This window comes from Neopelma chrysocephalum, unplaced genomic scaffold (genome assembly GCF_003984885.1).
Source record: "Neopelma chrysocephalum unplaced genomic scaffold, ASM398488v2 Primary Assembly neopelma1_74, whole genome shotgun sequence".
Classification (NCBI taxonomy): Eukaryota; Metazoa; Chordata; class Aves; order Passeriformes; family Pipridae; genus Neopelma; species Neopelma chrysocephalum.
In genome coordinates, this window is record NW_020897735.1 from 6,278,411 (window position 1) to 6,294,520 (window position 16,110).

At 47.0% G+C, this 16,110-nt stretch overlaps 2 protein-coding genes and 1 long non-coding RNA gene across 5 annotated transcripts in view; 1 reads left to right on the forward strand and 2 right to left on the reverse strand.

The window, feature by feature from the left end:
- The window catches only part of DDX31 (DEAD-box helicase 31), a 46,842-nt gene extending 40,168 nt beyond the window's left edge, over positions 1 to 6,674 (reverse strand). The window contains exons 1-8 of the mRNA XM_027687581.1: positions 6,639 to 6,674; positions 4,919 to 5,166; positions 4,672 to 4,747; positions 4,212 to 4,255; positions 3,719 to 3,789; positions 3,433 to 3,497; positions 2,573 to 2,617; positions 1,258 to 1,299 (exon numbers count right to left, since the gene is read on the reverse strand). Coding sequence (XP_027543382.1) covers positions 1,258 to 1,299; positions 2,573 to 2,617; positions 3,433 to 3,497; positions 3,719 to 3,789; positions 4,212 to 4,255; positions 4,672 to 4,747; positions 4,919 to 5,166; positions 6,639 to 6,674 — 627 coding nt within the window. The remainder of the gene's footprint in view (positions 1 to 1,257; positions 1,300 to 2,572; positions 2,618 to 3,432; positions 3,498 to 3,718; positions 3,790 to 4,211; positions 4,256 to 4,671; positions 4,748 to 4,918; positions 5,167 to 6,638) is intronic.
- Positions 6,675 to 7,030: 356 nt separating this feature from the next.
- Positions 7,031 to 15,423, forward strand: GTF3C4 (general transcription factor IIIC subunit 4). Of its 3 annotated transcripts, none has more exons than XR_003534907.1 (6): positions 7,106 to 7,259; positions 8,542 to 10,362; positions 11,765 to 11,895; positions 12,557 to 12,645; positions 13,306 to 13,735; positions 15,023 to 15,423. XR_003534907.1 is itself a non-coding variant. In XM_027687580.1 (5 exons), exons 1-5 carry the CDS (start codon positions 7,206 to 7,208, stop codon positions 13,368 to 13,370), a joined length of 2,160 nt encoding a protein of 719 aa, XP_027543381.1. In that variant the 5' UTR covers positions 7,031 to 7,205; the 3' UTR covers positions 13,371 to 14,195. The 3 variants fall into 3 exon arrangements, 1 of the variants encoding a protein (XP_027543381.1); XR_003534908.1 differs by lacking the exon at positions 15,023 to 15,423 and adding an exon at positions 14,320 to 14,522; XM_027687580.1 differs by lacking the exon at positions 15,023 to 15,423 and having other exon boundaries at positions 7,031 to 7,259; positions 13,306 to 14,195.
- On the reverse strand, positions 12,832 to 13,287 carry LOC113969626. The gene is made up of 2 exons (XR_003534909.1): positions 13,213 to 13,287; positions 12,832 to 13,173 (listed from the first exon to the last, which is right to left on the reverse strand). It is a non-coding gene; the product is annotated as an uncharacterized LOC113969626 (long non-coding RNA).
- Positions 15,424 to 16,110: the final 687 nt, after the last annotated feature.

Consider the following 16,110-nt stretch of genomic DNA (forward strand, 5'->3'; position numbering starts at 1 on the left):
ACACACCCGGACCTATGTGCACACAGTGCCTGTGTCTGTGAACATGAAATGTCAGCCTCACTGATACTGCAGGAGTTTTTGCCACTTACTTTAATGAGGTCCAATCCTTCACTGAATCTACTATTGCCCAAAATTTACAGGGGAGATAATCAAAGCACAGCACTGCCACTGCCTCACTCGGGAGCAAACCCAGGACAGCAGCAGAGCAGGGGCTGCACATGGGTGTGACTGAGAAACAGGCTTAAGTTTGCACAGGTCACTGCTTGCCAGAAATACTCCTACAAAAAGAGTTTCTTTTAAAGGTTTAAAGTAAGGAAGATATCCAAGCAAGTTGGCATTACAGTAATTGCATCAGGAGAGGCTCAACTCGCTTTTTTCTCCCTCAGTACTGACATAATCACATCACACCCTCCAGTTATCCAGCCCCTCCAAGGGCCAGTCAGATCATGATCTAAAACTCCTTTGGATCACTATGACAGTTTACACACTGGATTTGATGGTTACTACACACGATATGCAGGAAAAGCTAAAAGGGGTCAGCCCAGACTGACCAGAGTTCATCCTCTGAAGGACATCAAAAGTCCACTATAATAACTCCTAATTACTATGGAAGAAGACTGAAGTACTTTAAACCCAAGCATGACACAACAAAATCTTACTTGGTAATTCCAGCACTAAAAAAAGGCTTGGGAAGTCTCATCATTTCAAGGAAAAAAAAAAAAAAAGAAGAGGGAGCAGGAATAGGGGTGAGATAAATGACTTAGATACCTTCTGGCCCCATGGTAAGATAGTCTGCCTCAATTAAAAGGAAAGCACTATCACTTAATGATTTTAAAAGCCTTCTCATTTCTCCAGTCATTCAGTTGGCAAAGCAGTTCACCAAGTTCTGCTCCCCATCTGAAACCCATCTGGCCAGTATTAGTTTCATTGTCACTGTGAGAGTCTCCATTCATAACTCAGACTGAAACAATGAAAGGGATTTCTAAAAACAAATCACTCTGAAAATCAACTACTCCTGTTTATCAACACATGTGCAACCAAGGTGCCATAATTAATCACTTAATTGCTCATGTAATAGTTTAAAACATGCCACAGGGGAGTCATGCACTTAAACACATTTATCTTTAAGGACTATACATCTTGCCAGGTGCTGGATTTCCTTAAACATCCAGCTGAATTCTCAGGAACTGAAAGTTGCTTAGCCCCTACAGCATGAGGCTCAAGGAGTAGGAAGAACAAAGAGCATTGAATTCTTACCTTGAGTAGTTTCTGCATTGTATCAAAACTTTGGAGTGCAAGCTATGGAAACCAAGAAAAGAAAATGAGCTCTGACAAAGTCTCTCTGGACCACAAAACTGGACTACAAGTCCCTATGGCTCAAAAACCTGTAAGCTAATCTAGTTATGTCTATCATCAGAATTTTGAATACATCCTTAATTTTTCTTTTAGAAGCTGCTTATTAATTTTTTCTCTTGAATAATCCCTCCCTTATTATATTTGGACCTGCTCAAAACCCTCTCCATGGTTCATCCCCACAAGCCAGCCCTCAGGACAGGAGAGAACTCTGCTGGATTCTGTGGATGCCCCTGGGAGAAAACAAGCTGAAGGCACAGGAGAATTTGCTCCACTGGAGGAGTAAAAGGGAAAATGGCACGAATTCTGGAAGAAAACCACTATGAAAGGGAAATGTAGCTCAGAGTTTAGTTATCTTCTGGCAGTCAGGGCAGCCCACACTGTTCCCTCCCCTGACCCACGGTGTGATCACGCCACTGGGACTTCCTACCCCTGCATTTCTTTTCTCAAGGAAAGCCATTGCTTCCAATACAAAGTAATATCAATTGTAATTACAAATTACCTTCCTAAGTGCTCTCAATGGCAGCCCTTTAAACAAGCTTACACACAGTTTCCTCCAAGCTTAGTATTCACACAGCATCCTTGAGATGTGTAAGTTGCTGCTGTGAAAATTTAAATCGCTTTAGAGCCTTCTCCTTTCATGGAACTGAGCAGAGATATTCCACTGCAGGTTGCATAAAATATTGTGCCCCAAATGAGACACCTGCAATACGTTCCCCACATGGAAGTTATTATCATTTGTCATACAAAAAATTAAAAAGGTTGATACCCTCCTCTGACATTGCCTTTGCAATTGCAAATAACATAAATGAAATAGAGGAGAGTTCAGTGGAGAAACCAACTCTTGGAGGCCTCAATTTCAGCTTTCACTTGTGGATTTGAAAGAACAGCTTTAAAAATGAATTGTTTGTATAAACCTGCACATTTGCAAAGCTGATTTCACTGGTTTTACTCACTCCCCCTGTGTGAGTTAGGCACGAGGCATGCACTGAGCTAGAGAGGTTCTGCAGGCTTCACAATTCACAGGGAAAACTTAGAAACTCCTTCTCCCTTACTCTGGTGTGGCACTGAACAACAGTGACAACGCTCTTCCTGTGAGGGCAAGATCCCAGCAAAAGGACAGAGAACATGAGGAACATTAGAGTTCACCTTCCCTGGTGGACCCACATCAAAAATCAGTGTTCAAACACTCAGATTCAGAAGGAAAAAGGCCACCTACCTCTCTTGTTGGGACGAGTACAAGTGCATAAGGGCCATCACTGCGCTGCAAACACACAAGATCAGGTCCACTAAGAATGTAGCACTGAGAAAAAGAGCCCTTCCACACCTCACAGCTCTTAGACAACACAGAGAGTTCTGAAGGGCTTTAGTACAAGTTTGTACATGACATTTTAAGGTATTCCCACCTCGCAGATTTTTTTAAAAATCAAGTCTTTCACGTATCAATCCTGTATTGGCTTCTCTTCCCTCCTGGGAACCTGCTCACAGTCAAACCCAACATTTTATTCCACACACACGTTATTTCACTCATATTTCTGAGCTGCACAAACACTCCTGTTTGATGCACAGCAACAATCTACAGGTAACACCAGTAACTACCTAGGATGGCTTGGAAACACTTCCACCTGTAAGTCAGGATGATCTCTTTCCATAAAAAGATGGAAGATCTGCAGCAGCATTTCCTGGTCAACCAGATGCTCCAAATTGGGAGCAATAATCAAATCTCACTCCATGTCAAAGACTAGTTAATCTCAAAGACAAGGCAGTAACCTTTGTTTTCAGTTCTCCCAACCTCCAGACCATTGTCTCTCCTGCACTCTACCTTCTCCAAACCTGATAATTCAGCCCATTTGCAGTTTACCCTGCTCCAAGGAGCAATGGGGAATGGGTGACATGGATCTTGGATCAGCTGTATCTCAACAGAACAGGAGGATCACACACATCACATGCACAAATAAAGGGGAAGACACACTGATTGATCTCTGCATTGAGAAGAGACAGTAATGACTACAAGAGCTGGATTTTATCTTTATTTATCTTATCATCAAAAGCAAATATATTTAATTCTCTTGCACCTACCTGTATTTTGCACTCCATTCCTTGCAAAGACTGTACAAGTGGAATTCCATAGGCAAGAGTTTTACCTTTTTGAAAGGGAGAAAATCAGAAAACTTTCCATCAAAAGAAAACCACGTGGCAATTACAGCACTTCAGCAAATTAAAGCACCATTTGTCCCACCATTCTTAAGCTGCAGTCAGAGCCTGGCCCCCACCAGCCTTCCCAGCCTGGCACTGTACGAGCTGTACTGTATTTGGGATCCAGTTAAAATGTCCTAAGGAAGGAGAGTGACAATTCAATACTGACCTGAGCCAGTCTGAGATCTCACCAGAGCATCTCTGCCTTGCAGGAGCACAGGAATTGTTTGCTTCTGAACACTGTGTGACAAACCAAAGAGGCAAGGAAATACAAATGAAACAGAGGATAGAATCCAACAGCTTTCCTATGCAATTTGTTTCCCCCAAATTCCACACATTCATCTCTGCTGTGTGGCTACATCAGTTGAGGTGATTTCCAAGCAAAGCCATTAGACAGGCATCAGATGTGATCAATTCAAATCAGGTTTTATGATTCAAGGACCAAACTAGAAGGCAGGACTCCCAGGTTCCACCTTCAGCTGTGACCTGCTGTGTAACCAACAAATTATTTCCCATCCCAAACTTTGGAAGCAACAAACCCCAAAGCAAATGGGACATCAGGCACTGTGGTCTTCACAAACCAATTACATATAATGAAACAATCACAGATGATTGGCTTTAATGGGTAGTGAAGCACAAAGATTTTATATTAATTTGCTTACCTGGTCATGCTACTTATGTTTAGGACAGTGTTGATGGTGGAGATCTAGAGAGATAACAAAGAACAGTAAAGGTTTCATTGTCAAACTGTTCCTTTTGTCATTTTTTTGTAGCACAAAGAGCAAAAACCAGAAGCCTGATACTTATTCTCTATATAACTGGTTCAGGGCAACCAAATATAAAGTTCTCATGTCCTTGAAGTTCTTCTAATTAATCAGAATTACACCACTGCTGGTTTTCTGGGTTTTTTTGGTATTACAGCTGCAAGCAGTGAAGGTGCAGGGACTGTGTTTGGGTCAGGTCAGGGGCCAGCACCTTGAGCTGAGAGACTGCAACAGAATCAGGTGAAGTACTGGCAACCCTGTCCAGGTCACCACGAATAAAGGTGCCTCTCTCAGCTCTCTGATCTGCTCCCCACCAAAAAAATCATGTTTTGAGCTGTGCAGCTTCCCTGCCACTCACCAGATGAGGATGGAGGTCCAACTGGCTGAAAGAATCTGTAGTGAAAACATTTTCTTGCACCTGCTGCACTGCTTTTCTGAGCCAGGGGAAACAAAGCAAACAAAGCACACAGTGGGGTTAAAAATTATACATCAGCATTCTGTACAAACAGCAAAGAAACTACAGTACCAAGCAAGGGCAAGAATTTGAGACACTGACTATCAAGGCATTGAAAGGGTTTTTTTTCCCTCGCATTTGTCTCAAATACCTGTGAATTTCTGGGATATCTGGGTTGTTTTTGAACAGGCTGGACGTCTTAATGACAGGTCTGCCCTTCTGGCTTTCATTTTGGTTGTCAGTCAGCTGCTTCTTGGGAACTGGCTTTTGTGGTGGATTCCCCTTCTCCCTCCTGTCAGCCTCTGTGGCACCTTTCCTGAAGGTGTTCAGGGCTGGTTTACGTTTCACAGGTGGGTTTCCATGTGGTGACTGGAGCTTCCTCTTCAGAACACCAGGTTGCTTCAACATGAACAAACAAAGCAGAGTCATTAATGACCGACAATTAACAACGTGATACCCTAGTGAGCACAAACACCAGCCCACAGAGCCCTTATTTTTGGAGTCTCCCACTCCACGATTGAAGAAATTAAGTCTGACTTTTGCAGCTGCACAGTTGCTACTCCAGGAGATCCACCACCACGTCTGGGATTTCTGACACTTTCAAAAATCTGAAGTCATATCTAAGTGCCCATCCCTAAAGGATTTCATCCAGCTTCTCCAGTGACTGAGCAGAACACGCTTTAAAAAACCTCTCTTGAAAGCTCTGCAGATCTCCAGCCCACGTTAAAGCCATGCCTGCAGGATTCCCTCTTTCTGTGGGCACAAGGGATGGCCTGGACTTCTCTCCAACTTATGCTTCTGCCAACTCTCAGCCTTTCTGAGCTCGATTTCTTCTTCTGCAGCTGATCTTCAGTCAGCAAAGCTTTTGGTCTCCCCACATCCCTCCAGGAACAGTGAATTAGCAAATTAAACTTCATTTGGTCCCAAAGCTCTTCAGTGTCCCCCATCCCTTTTTCAATGAACTTGTTTTTCCCCATCACAACTGCAAAACTCCTGAAACATGTGAGATACCAGCAGAATCTCATCCCATTTTTCCCCTCTCTCTTCCCCACTCTGAGTTGTCTTCCCACAAACCACACTGTTCTCAAGCTCTCTTATTTTTTTCATTTATTTCTTCACATTTTGGGCAAACAACCAAAACTCAACCTCCTTCCACCAACGATCACCATCAGAAAAGTGAGAGTGCCTTGTCTCAAAGCACCTGATACAATCAGGACAAATCCTGTCACTCCCTTTAGTCACACACCCTTAAGCACAATATTTTAAGAAGAATTTTAAAACTCGGAATAACAACTGAAACAGCCCAGAATCACTCTAACAACAACTTTAAAACTGAAAACGTGTATTTAACCTGTTCTTATCCTCCTTTCCTCAAAACAAAGCACCTATTCCTGCAGCTCACAGCACGTCCACAATTAGAAGATTTCTTGAAAGTATAAGACTTCCCCTCTGTGGCAGCATTTTAAAGCATCCGGGGATGGGGCAGAGAGAGCTGGGGGAGCATCACCCACGGGCCGGTAACAGGTGAGGGCAGGGCTGGGCTGTCCCCCCGCAGCCCACCCGCGGGAGCCAAAAGCCCCATTTAACAACTTGTCGGACGCTGACCCCCCGATCCCCGGGCCGGTCGGGGTCCCGTGTCCTGTGTTTCATGTCCCGCAGGCTCCCCTGTCCCGCACATTCCTGTGTCCCGCAGTGCCCCACGTCCTGTATCCCGCAGTGTCCCGTATCCCCTGTCCCGCACAGTCCCATGTCCCGCCATGTCCCACGTCCCGCACAGTTCCCACGTCCTGTGTTCCGTGGTGTCCAGCAGTGTCCCGCACTGTCCCGCAGCTCCCGCTCCCCTCACGCCCGTCCCGCTTCCCCGTTCGTACCGCGCCGGTCCCGCGCGGCCCCGCTCCCGCCGCCATGTCCCTCCCTCTCCTCCGCAGGCCCCCGGGGCCGCCCCTCGCCCGGCCCGGTCCGTGAAGGCAGGGTGACAGCGAGCCCGGGTCTCCCTCCCGGGTACCGAAGCCCTCCCTTCACCCCCTCCCCACCCCTCAGCGCCGTGGGGAGCTCGGGGGTCTCCCCGTTCCCCCTCCACTCGCGCCCCGGCCCCGCGGGGCGCGCAGGCAGCGGCGGGGGCAGCTCCGGGCCGGGCCCGCCCGGGGGGGGCTTCGTCGGCGGCGCGTGCGCGCGGCCCGAGAGGCGGTGGCAACATGGCGGCGGCGGGGCGGGAGGAGCCGCCGCTGAGGCTCGAGGTGGCGGCGGAGGAGGCGGCGGCGGCGAGCGCCGGGTTCCGCCTCACGGCCGTGCGGCGGGAGCCCGCGGTGCGGCTGCAGCACGGCGCCAGCGGCCTGGAGCCTCTGGCGTGGTCCGAGGACCACCGGGTGTCGGTGAGCACGGCCCGCAGCATCGCCGTGCTGGAGCAGCTCAGCGACGTGCACAGCGGCGGGCAGGACATGGTCATCCACCGCACCGCCGTGCCCGCGCCCGCCACCGCCTGCCTGCTCAAGGTGAGCGCCCGGCACGGCCTCAGTGGCACCTCGTTAGTGGGATCTCGTTAATATATAAAGGGGGGGGGTGCCACGGGGATGGAGACGGGGGTTGGACATCAGGAGGGATTTCTTCACAGAAAGGGTGATTAGACACTGGAAGGGGCTCCCCAGGGAGGTGGAGGAGACTCCATCCCTGGACGCGTTTAAGGAAAGTGGATTGTAGCGTTTGGTGCCATGGTGTGGTTGACACGGTGGTGTTGGGTCATGGGTTGGACTCGATGATCTCTGAGGTGTTTTCCAACCTAGTTGATCCTGTGATTTTGTTTTGTGTTGCCAATCACATGGACACGAGGCAATGGGCAGAAACTGGTGCCCAGGAAGCTCCACCTGAACACAAGGAAGAACTTCTTCACTGTGCAGTGACAGGAACAGGTTGCCTGGAGAGGGTGTGGAGTCTCCTCACTGGAGATATTCCAGAGCTACCTGGACACAATCCTATGTCATGTGCTCTGGGATGGCCCTGCTGGAGCAGGGAATGGAACAGATGACCCACTGTGGTCCCTTCCAGCCTCACCCACTCTGGGATCCTGATCCCCCTCCTGGGGAGCCACCACAGAGCTGCCCCTTCTCCACACAACTTCCTGCAGGATCTCATGTGTTGATGTGTTTTAAAAGCACAGGGGAGAAAAAAACCATATCCCAGTGATGTCCAGGGGAAATGTGATCCAATATTGAGGGGGTTTCAGGGATTCTAAAGTTCTGTGGTTTTTCTAAGAATCCCTTGAGCTCCAGTGCAGTTATTTCAGTACAATTTTAAGTAGGAATCTTCCTTGGTTTGCTGCCTAAGCTGAAGGATTTTTGCAGCAGGGCTTGCTTTGTCCTTCAGGGGAGTACCTGATTTTTTGCAAAGTTGGCAAGTCTGGGTGGATATTTTATTAAATAATAATTCTGTTATTGTGGATCTGATTTTATGTTCCGAGACAATGCTAAGAATATGGAAGAGTTGAAATATTGAGCGTTTTACACTTTAAATGTTATACAGCAGTATGAAAACAGGCCCTTTGATTCAGCAGACAAAAAAATTCAATAGCTGAGAGTCAAAACAATACGAATTCCTACAAGTTCATCAGGGCATTAATGAGGCTGAAATCTTTAGGAGTGACCTTAATTAACCATTGCAACAATGTAGGGTAGGTTGTCATAGGGGATGCTCTGTTTCAAGTGGGAATTAATTGCAAGAAAGCATTGCTAAAAAAATAGTTGTACAGTTGTTTTAATAGTTCTTTTTGTTGTCTTGTAGGTCGGCCCCAAAAAGGAGGTGGCTGAGTGCAAGGAGAAGTTTGCCAGCTCCGTGGATCCGACCGTGAGCCAGGCGTTCATGCTGGACCGAGTGTTCAACCCCGAGGGGAAGTCCCTGACGCCCATGAGGGGGTTCAAATATTCCAGCTGGTCCCCTCTGGGCTGTGACGCCAACGGGAGGTGCCTCCTGGCCGCCCTGACCATGGACAACCGGCTGACCATCCACGCCAACCTCAACCGGCTGCAGTGGGTGCAGCTGGTGGACCTGACCGAGCTCTACGGGGAGCGCCTGTTCGAGGCCGGCTACAAACTCTGCAAGGCCGACGCTCCCTGCGGGGAGCTGGGCGACTTCCCGGAGTTCCAGCGGCGGCACAGCATGCAGGCCCCCGTGCGCATGGAGTGGTCGGGAACCTGCACCACCCAGCAGGTGAAGCACAACAACGAGTGCCGGGACGTCGGGAGTGTCCTCCTGGCTGTGCTCTTCGAGAACGGCAACATCGCCGTGTGGCAGTTCCAGCTCCCCTTCCTGGGGAAGGAATCCATTACTTCCTGCAACACCATAGAGTCTGGGATAAGCTCCCCTAGCGTGTTGTCCTGGTGGGAATACGAGCACAACAACCGGAAGATGAGCGGGCTTATCGTGGGCAGCGCGTACGGCCCCGTTAAGATCCTCCCCGTCAACCTCAAGGCGGTCAAGGGCTACTTCACGCTCAGACAGCCCGTGGTGCTGTGGCAGGAGATGGACCAGCTGCCCGTGCACAGCATCAAATGTATCCCCCTCTACCACCCCTACCAGAAGTGCAGCTGCAGCTTGGTGGTGGCTGCAAGGGGCCCTTACGTGTTCTGGTGCCTCCTGTTGATCTCCAAGGCGGGCCTGAAGGTCCACAATTCCCACGTGACGGGGCTCCACTCCCTGCCCATCGTGTCCATGACGGCGGACAAGCAGAACGGCACGGTGTACACCTGCTCGAGCGACGGGAAGGTCAGGCAGCTCATCCCCATATTCACAGACGTGGCTCTGAAGTTTGAGCACCAGCTGATCAAGCTCTCGGAGGTGTTTGGCTCCGTCAGGACTCACGGAATTGCTGTCAGCCCGTGCGGGGCGTACCTGGCGGTCATCACGACCGAGGGCATGGCCAACGGGCTGCACCCCGTCAACAAGAACTACCAGGTTCAGTTTGTCACCCTCAAAACCTTCGAGGAGGCGGCTGCACAGCTCTTGGAATCTTCTGTCCAGAACCTTTTCCGGCAGGTGGACCTGACGGATCTTGTGCGCTGGAAAATTCTGAAGGATAAGCACATTCCTCAGTTCTTACAGGAGGCACTGGATAGTAAGATTGAGAGCTGTGGTTCCACTTACTTCTGGAGGTTTAAGCTGTTTCTCCTGAGGATTTTGTATCAGTCCATGCAGAAAGCTCCCTCAGACGCCACGTGGAGACCTTCACACGAGGACGCCAAAATCTTGATCTCGGATTCCCCTGGGATGGGCAGCACTGAGGATGATCAAGAGGAAGGAACTTCGAAACAAGCCAGCAAGCAAAGCCTGTGTGACACGGGCAAAGGTGTGGACTTAGATGACACTGCAGAGGATTCTCTCCATCAGTCAAGTGACATTGGAGGGCGGGAGCCAATGGAGGAAAAACTTCTTGAAATACAGGCCCAGATTGAGGCCGTGGAAATGCACTTGACACGGGAACACATGAAACGGGTGTTGGGAGAAGTTTATCTACACACATGGATTACAGAAAACACCAGCATTCCCACCAGAGGAGTCTGTGACTTCTTAATGTCTGATGATGGCTACGATGACAGAACAGCACGAGTAAGTGACCTCTGTGCTCAGGGGATTCCATGTTAGGGGTTATTTCCTTCTCCCCCCTCCTGAACATACAGCTGGGGTGGGAAAGAGAAGTGCAGTCGTGTCATCCTTACCAGTCAGCTCCTCCAGAGCATTCAGCTTAAATTGTCCTTCCTTCAAGTTGTGGGGTAGGAAGGAATGTAAATACAGATGGTGCATTTTGGATCAGGTACAATAAAGAATAATGATGCCTGAGGTTTTTGCAGCACAAGGGAGAGGACCATGGTTGTTCTGCTTCTCTCAGTGGCTTAAAACATGTACTAATTGGGAGAGATGTTTGTTTTCATGACTGAGCTTATTTAATCTATCATCTCTGCAAAACTAAACTTTGGATGCATTTCCTCTAGTCAGGTATGCTGCAGTTCCAGTTTTAAGAACTGTAGAAGTATAATTTCTGAAAGTATCTATAACTGAGCTCTGTGGCTGTTCAGGTGGTACATCAGGTCTTGGCCTTGCTCCCTGAGCCTTCAGTGGAAGGATCAGCTCCAGAGCTTGAGACAGGTGGGAACACTCTGCATCAGCCTCCTGGCTCTTAAGACTCAATGACAGGAGTGGTTCAGGTGTCTCTGTTCCTCTCTGAGCAGAGAACAGTTCTTTTTCAGTCCCTAAGTTCTTAAATCACTTGAACTCTAAAAATCAGCCTTTACTTTGCATCCAGAAGGACAGGGGAAGGAAGCACATGTCCATCACTGATGTGTGTGGTGTTCTCCCTGCTGGAATCACAGGCAAGTGTGGCCATCAGTAACTCACTGGGAAAGTATTCTGGCACAACTGCTGGGTTGTTACAGCATCCAGTTACTACGAATTGAAGGTTTGAGAGGTTGCTTTTCTTATCTTAGAAGAGATTGTTCTTTTTATAGTGATTAAAAGCTGACTTCGAAATTGTATTTTATCTGTTTGCTGTCACACTTTAAAGATCCTTAGGATATGGTTTATATCTGTTGAAACATCAGAGACAAATTTGATCACATAAATGTTCCACTATACTCCAAGCTGGCTGCTAAGGACATGTATCCAGGTGATTTCTGAACAGGAATTATTTTTTAGCACATCCACTGTGATAGTCATGAGGGAAAGCATTGCTGTAATGGTCAGTGGTGTGATACCAGTTCCTTCAGTACTTTTAAAATAGCTTAACATTATTGCTTTTCAGGTCTGTGTCCCTTTACTGTGGGACAGAAACTTTGGGAGGTGACAACACGAGGAGAATAAACGAACACTTAGTGCTGTGTTACGTTTCTCACACCTTCATTTCCTTGAATTCAGTGCAATTCCTGTATCATGCTCTGAAACCACAGTACCCTGGGAGGCATTTCCACCCTTCAGCTGTGTTCCTGTAATCCCTGCTGACTCCTGTGTGTTCCAGGTGCTGATTGGGCACATCCTGAAGAAAATGAACAAACAGACGTTCCCGGAGCACTGCAGTTTGTGCAAAGAGATCCTGCCCTTCACCGACCGCAAGCAGGCCGTGTGCTCCAACGGGCACATCTGGCTCAGGTAACAGGCTCTGCAGGAAGTTTTACCCTCCTCTGGATCATTTAAACATAGTTTAAGAGTTCACCTAAACTTCTTGTTAGTGTTGGAGTAAAAAGCCATGAAACACGTTATCCATGCTGCAATGTTTGCTGGCTGTTATTTGTCCTCTTCCATGAGAGAGAGAGAGGAGATTGGATTTGGTTCCGTAGCAGTACAGTGTTTTTATAATAAAATGCTTTTGATCATTTTTTTTTCCACGTGGGAGGAAGGTGGGGACAGGGAAAAAGCAGGCAAGGGAAAATTAAGGACAAGTCATCTTTTGTGGAACATTAGGTGAAGGAGAGTGTGTTCTGGCTCCTTCAGTGTTTGAAAACAAAGGCAATTAAAAAAAAAACAGTTGAAAATAGGCACATTGAGAAGTCAGACAAGTTCTGGAACATCTAGAAAATAAAATCTTCCTGTGTGGGGTTCACAGAGATTGTCCCTGAAGCCTTGGCAAGACAGTAGTCTGTCACAAAGAAAAAACTTTGCCTAACAGGTACTATGTGCTACCTTGGGTAAATACTCATGCCCTTAAGGAGCCTCAAGCTTTTCACCTCCTCTACTGCATGCTAAAAATTTTTTGGCCAATGATGAAACCTTTTTCAGTGGTATATTGATAAAATGCCTTGTCCTTCCACAGGTGCTTTCTGACCTACCAGTCCTGTCAGAGCCTGGTGTACAGGAGGTGTTTGCTTCACGACAGCATTGCACGGCATCCAACCCCAGAAGGTAAATTGTCCTTGGCAAAAGGGGCAGGATTAGGGCTTTTTAGCTTTTATCTGCAAAATGTCTTGAATTAGTTTCATTGGCTTTTCTCTTTCAGGCAGTTACCACGTGAAGCTCTAGTGCTCTGCATTTCACAGTGTCCTGTTGTCTGACATGTTAATTACTAATCAGTGACTGCAGAAATTGATATATAAATCCACATTTTAATGAGAGCTGGGTAAACACAATCTGTGCTGGAATGCTACAGCAGTTAGTTTATATTCAGGTTGAATATATTAGCATCCAGTTATGGAAGAGGGACAAAGAAACAGGAACCAAGGGCTGTGTTATGTGAAGGATCTAATTTCAGTTTAGAAAATGAGAACACTACATTTGTGCCATGGTGAACCTTTAAATTTATTTCCTATATAGGTATTTAGATGAGTGTGTAAGGATATAGCACAGACTGTTTCACCTTCATTTTGTCTCCTGCTGAGGTGGAATTTAAACTGGCATTGCTTAAAATTTCAGAACAGAAATGGAGTTGGATTCCTCTGAATTCTCAGCTACTCCTGCATGGTGAATATATACAAACTGTTCAGGATTCCTCTTTGTGCATCTCAGGTGTCATTCCTCTGTTCACCTCTACCCCCAGCTTTGAACAACTTGTTTTCTTATTTGCAGATCCTGAATGGATCAAGAGGTTATTGCAAGGACCTTGCACGTTCTGTGACTCTCCTGTGTTCTAGAGAAAAGCTCTGCAAAGACTGAAAGCATTTTCTCTACTCCATAAGCTCCCTTCAGCCTCGAAGGACACAGAGCACAGGAACACAGACTCTGCTGGAGGGGGAACACCTCATCCACAGCCCTGTACATAGAACATCAGAGGTTCTGGAAACTCCTCAAGTCCAGAGCCCATTCCATGCTCCAGAAACAGGAGTACACCTGGAAGAGCCAGTTGAAAAGAGGTTTGGAAGAGCACCCCATGGAAGGCTCAGCAGCTGGACACTGACAACTGAAGTGTTGAGCACAGTGTGAACTGTCCTTTCTGCCCAACTGTGTCATTTCCCAAAAGCTGGGACGGGAACATGGAGCTGCCTCTGGAATGGTCCTGGTGGGTAGAGAAGGCTTCAGCTTGTAGTGCTCCCTTTGCTTTTTAACAAGCACTGGCACTTGCTGCAGAATATTAAACTATCAAAAGAATTTGTGGCTCCAATTCCTTGCTGAGTGAAGCACGTGCCAGTTACAGCCACAGGAAAGAAATTGGCCATTCCAGTAGTTCCCCTTAAAGTCTAGAAGAGTAACTGCCTCGTAACTGTTGTAACACTATTGAAGTCAGGAGGGGGATATTGGCTGCCTGAGTCAAACAGGGATCAGTAAAAATAATTTTTAAATGTAATAATTATTAAACTAATACCAATTAGATTAAACACTAATAATATATATAATTTCCAGTGCTCTTAAGTCTCTTACCCCACTTTCTTTTTCTTTTCAGCTTTTGCCAATGTATTTGCCCTTGGCTTCACTTAACCCTCTACCAACAGGAATCATCTTTTCCAGTTTAACTCAGTTACCAAAAACATTACTAATTTACCTTATTTTCAATTAAATTGCAAGTCTCCCTCATCCAGGAATTGAATTTTACACAAGTTTGACACACAAGCAATCAGTCCCAGCTGACGGTTTCTCTTTTCACAGCAACACAGTAAAAAAACCCCAAACAAAGAGAACACCCCAAACCAAACCCCACCATGGCTGACACGTTCTAGGTAAGGCCAAGGAGGCTGGTGAAGCTATTCATGGATCACAGAATGGTTTGGGTTGGAAGGGACCTTTAGGATCATCTCATTCCACCTCCCTGCCATGGGCAGGGACACCTTCCACTATCCCAGGTTGCTCCAAGCCCCGTCCAACTTGGCCTTGGACACTTCCAGGGATGGGGCAGCCACAGCTTCTCTGGGAAACCTGTGCCAGGGCCTCACCACCCTCACAGGGAAGAATTTCTTCCTAATATTTAATCTAACCCTGCCCTCTGGCAGTGTGAAGCCATTCCCCCTTGTCCTGTCGCTCCAGGCCCTTGTAAATAGTCTCTTTCCATCTTTCTTGTAGGCTCCTTCAGGATAACCCTGATTCCCTCATGCAGAGATTCATAAACACACCAATGATGTAGCGTGGCTGAGCCCGGGCATTTATTTTGCCTTCTGACTGTCCTATCAGAAAAAACATCTCTCTCTCTTTGCCATCTGTTCCTACCAGGAGCAGGAGAATCTTTTTCAACTTCCTATGCAGTGTTAGAGGAATAACACCTCCAAAACGTGTCTGGTTACCTGGTACAGTTTGTCTTGTTAACTTCAATCCATGCTGTCAAATAATCCTGAGTTTATGTATTTCCATTCTGCAGAGCATCAGTGGCAGAGGTGTCGCCCTGTTTGTGATTCCTGACACTTTAACTGTGTGGGAGGTGCTCTACAGCTGTTGAGAAATCATGGAATTGTCCTGACAGCCTCAGTCTCCCACCAGTGCATGTGTGATTGGTGCTTGGTTCCTCGATTCAATGACTATGCATATTTTGGTAACCTTCCTTCACCTTCAGTAGGAACAAGTTTTTGTTCAGCTCACATTAAACAAGTCAGCTGTCCTTCTGTTCAGTGTCTCATGCATAAGCATGATTGTGCTGAGAATAATATTACTACAGTAGCCTAGAACAGCAGAAGCACATTCATCTGTAAAATAATTAGCCTCGTTTGTAAATATCCTTGGAAGTGGTACCATAATTGTATTAAAGAAATGTTTAGTTTTTTATTGCTGTGCATTGAAAATTGAAATTACTTCAGTGTGTCTGCAAAGAAAGGAAATGTAGCTCGTGATGGCATCCAGTAAAAGACAGAATAACCTCGATACCCAACGTGTGTGGAGTTTGGGGCCAGCTCTGGGACAACACTGGTCTCCTTCCCAGTGCTGATGGGGCTTGAGGGGAACAGAACATCCATTTCCAGCATGAGCTGAACAGGGGGTTTACTTGTGGTGCTTGAGAAAGTATTCTGAGTGGAAGCTGCAAGTCCTTGCCCTGACAGTCGTGACCTGCTCATCAGTAAATGTGCCAATTGAGAAACTCTCCTGCCTGTGGAAAAGGGGAGGGAGCTCTGCAGAACCATGTCAGTGCTCTTAGAAAAAGTCAAAGGTCACTTCTTTGATAGTGGCTTAGAAACCATAAAAATATCCTGATCTGCTGAAGTGTTTTCAGTCTGGCTGACCCAAAGGTTCAGCATGATAACAGATCAGATTAATTCCTGGTGATTACTTCTGGAACTCTTGAATTTCCCTGGATTGAGTTTTAATGCTTTCCCATGTAGAAGCTTAGCACACCTCACATGAATGTGGCGGCATTAATGTTTATTTTCCTTGTCTCTCAAGGCAGTAAATACTCAGTCTAGCATTGCCAGTTTATTTAACCTGGTTTCAGACTGCTGGGAGAAGGGAATTTTAAAG

Coding starts and splice junctions, on each gene's coding strand:
- GTF3C4 (XM_027687580.1), top strand. CDS start 7,206: ATGGTCATCCACCGCACCGCCGTGCCCGCGCCCGCCACCGCCTGCCTG. Junction 7,260..8,541: donor CCACCGCCTGCCTGCTCAAG/GTGAGCGCCCGG, acceptor GTTGTCTTGTAG/GTCGGCCCCAAAAAGGAGGT. Junction 12,646..13,305: donor ACGGCATCCAACCCCAGAAG/GTAAATTGTCCT, acceptor TCTTATTTGCAG/ATCCTGAATGGATCAAGAGG.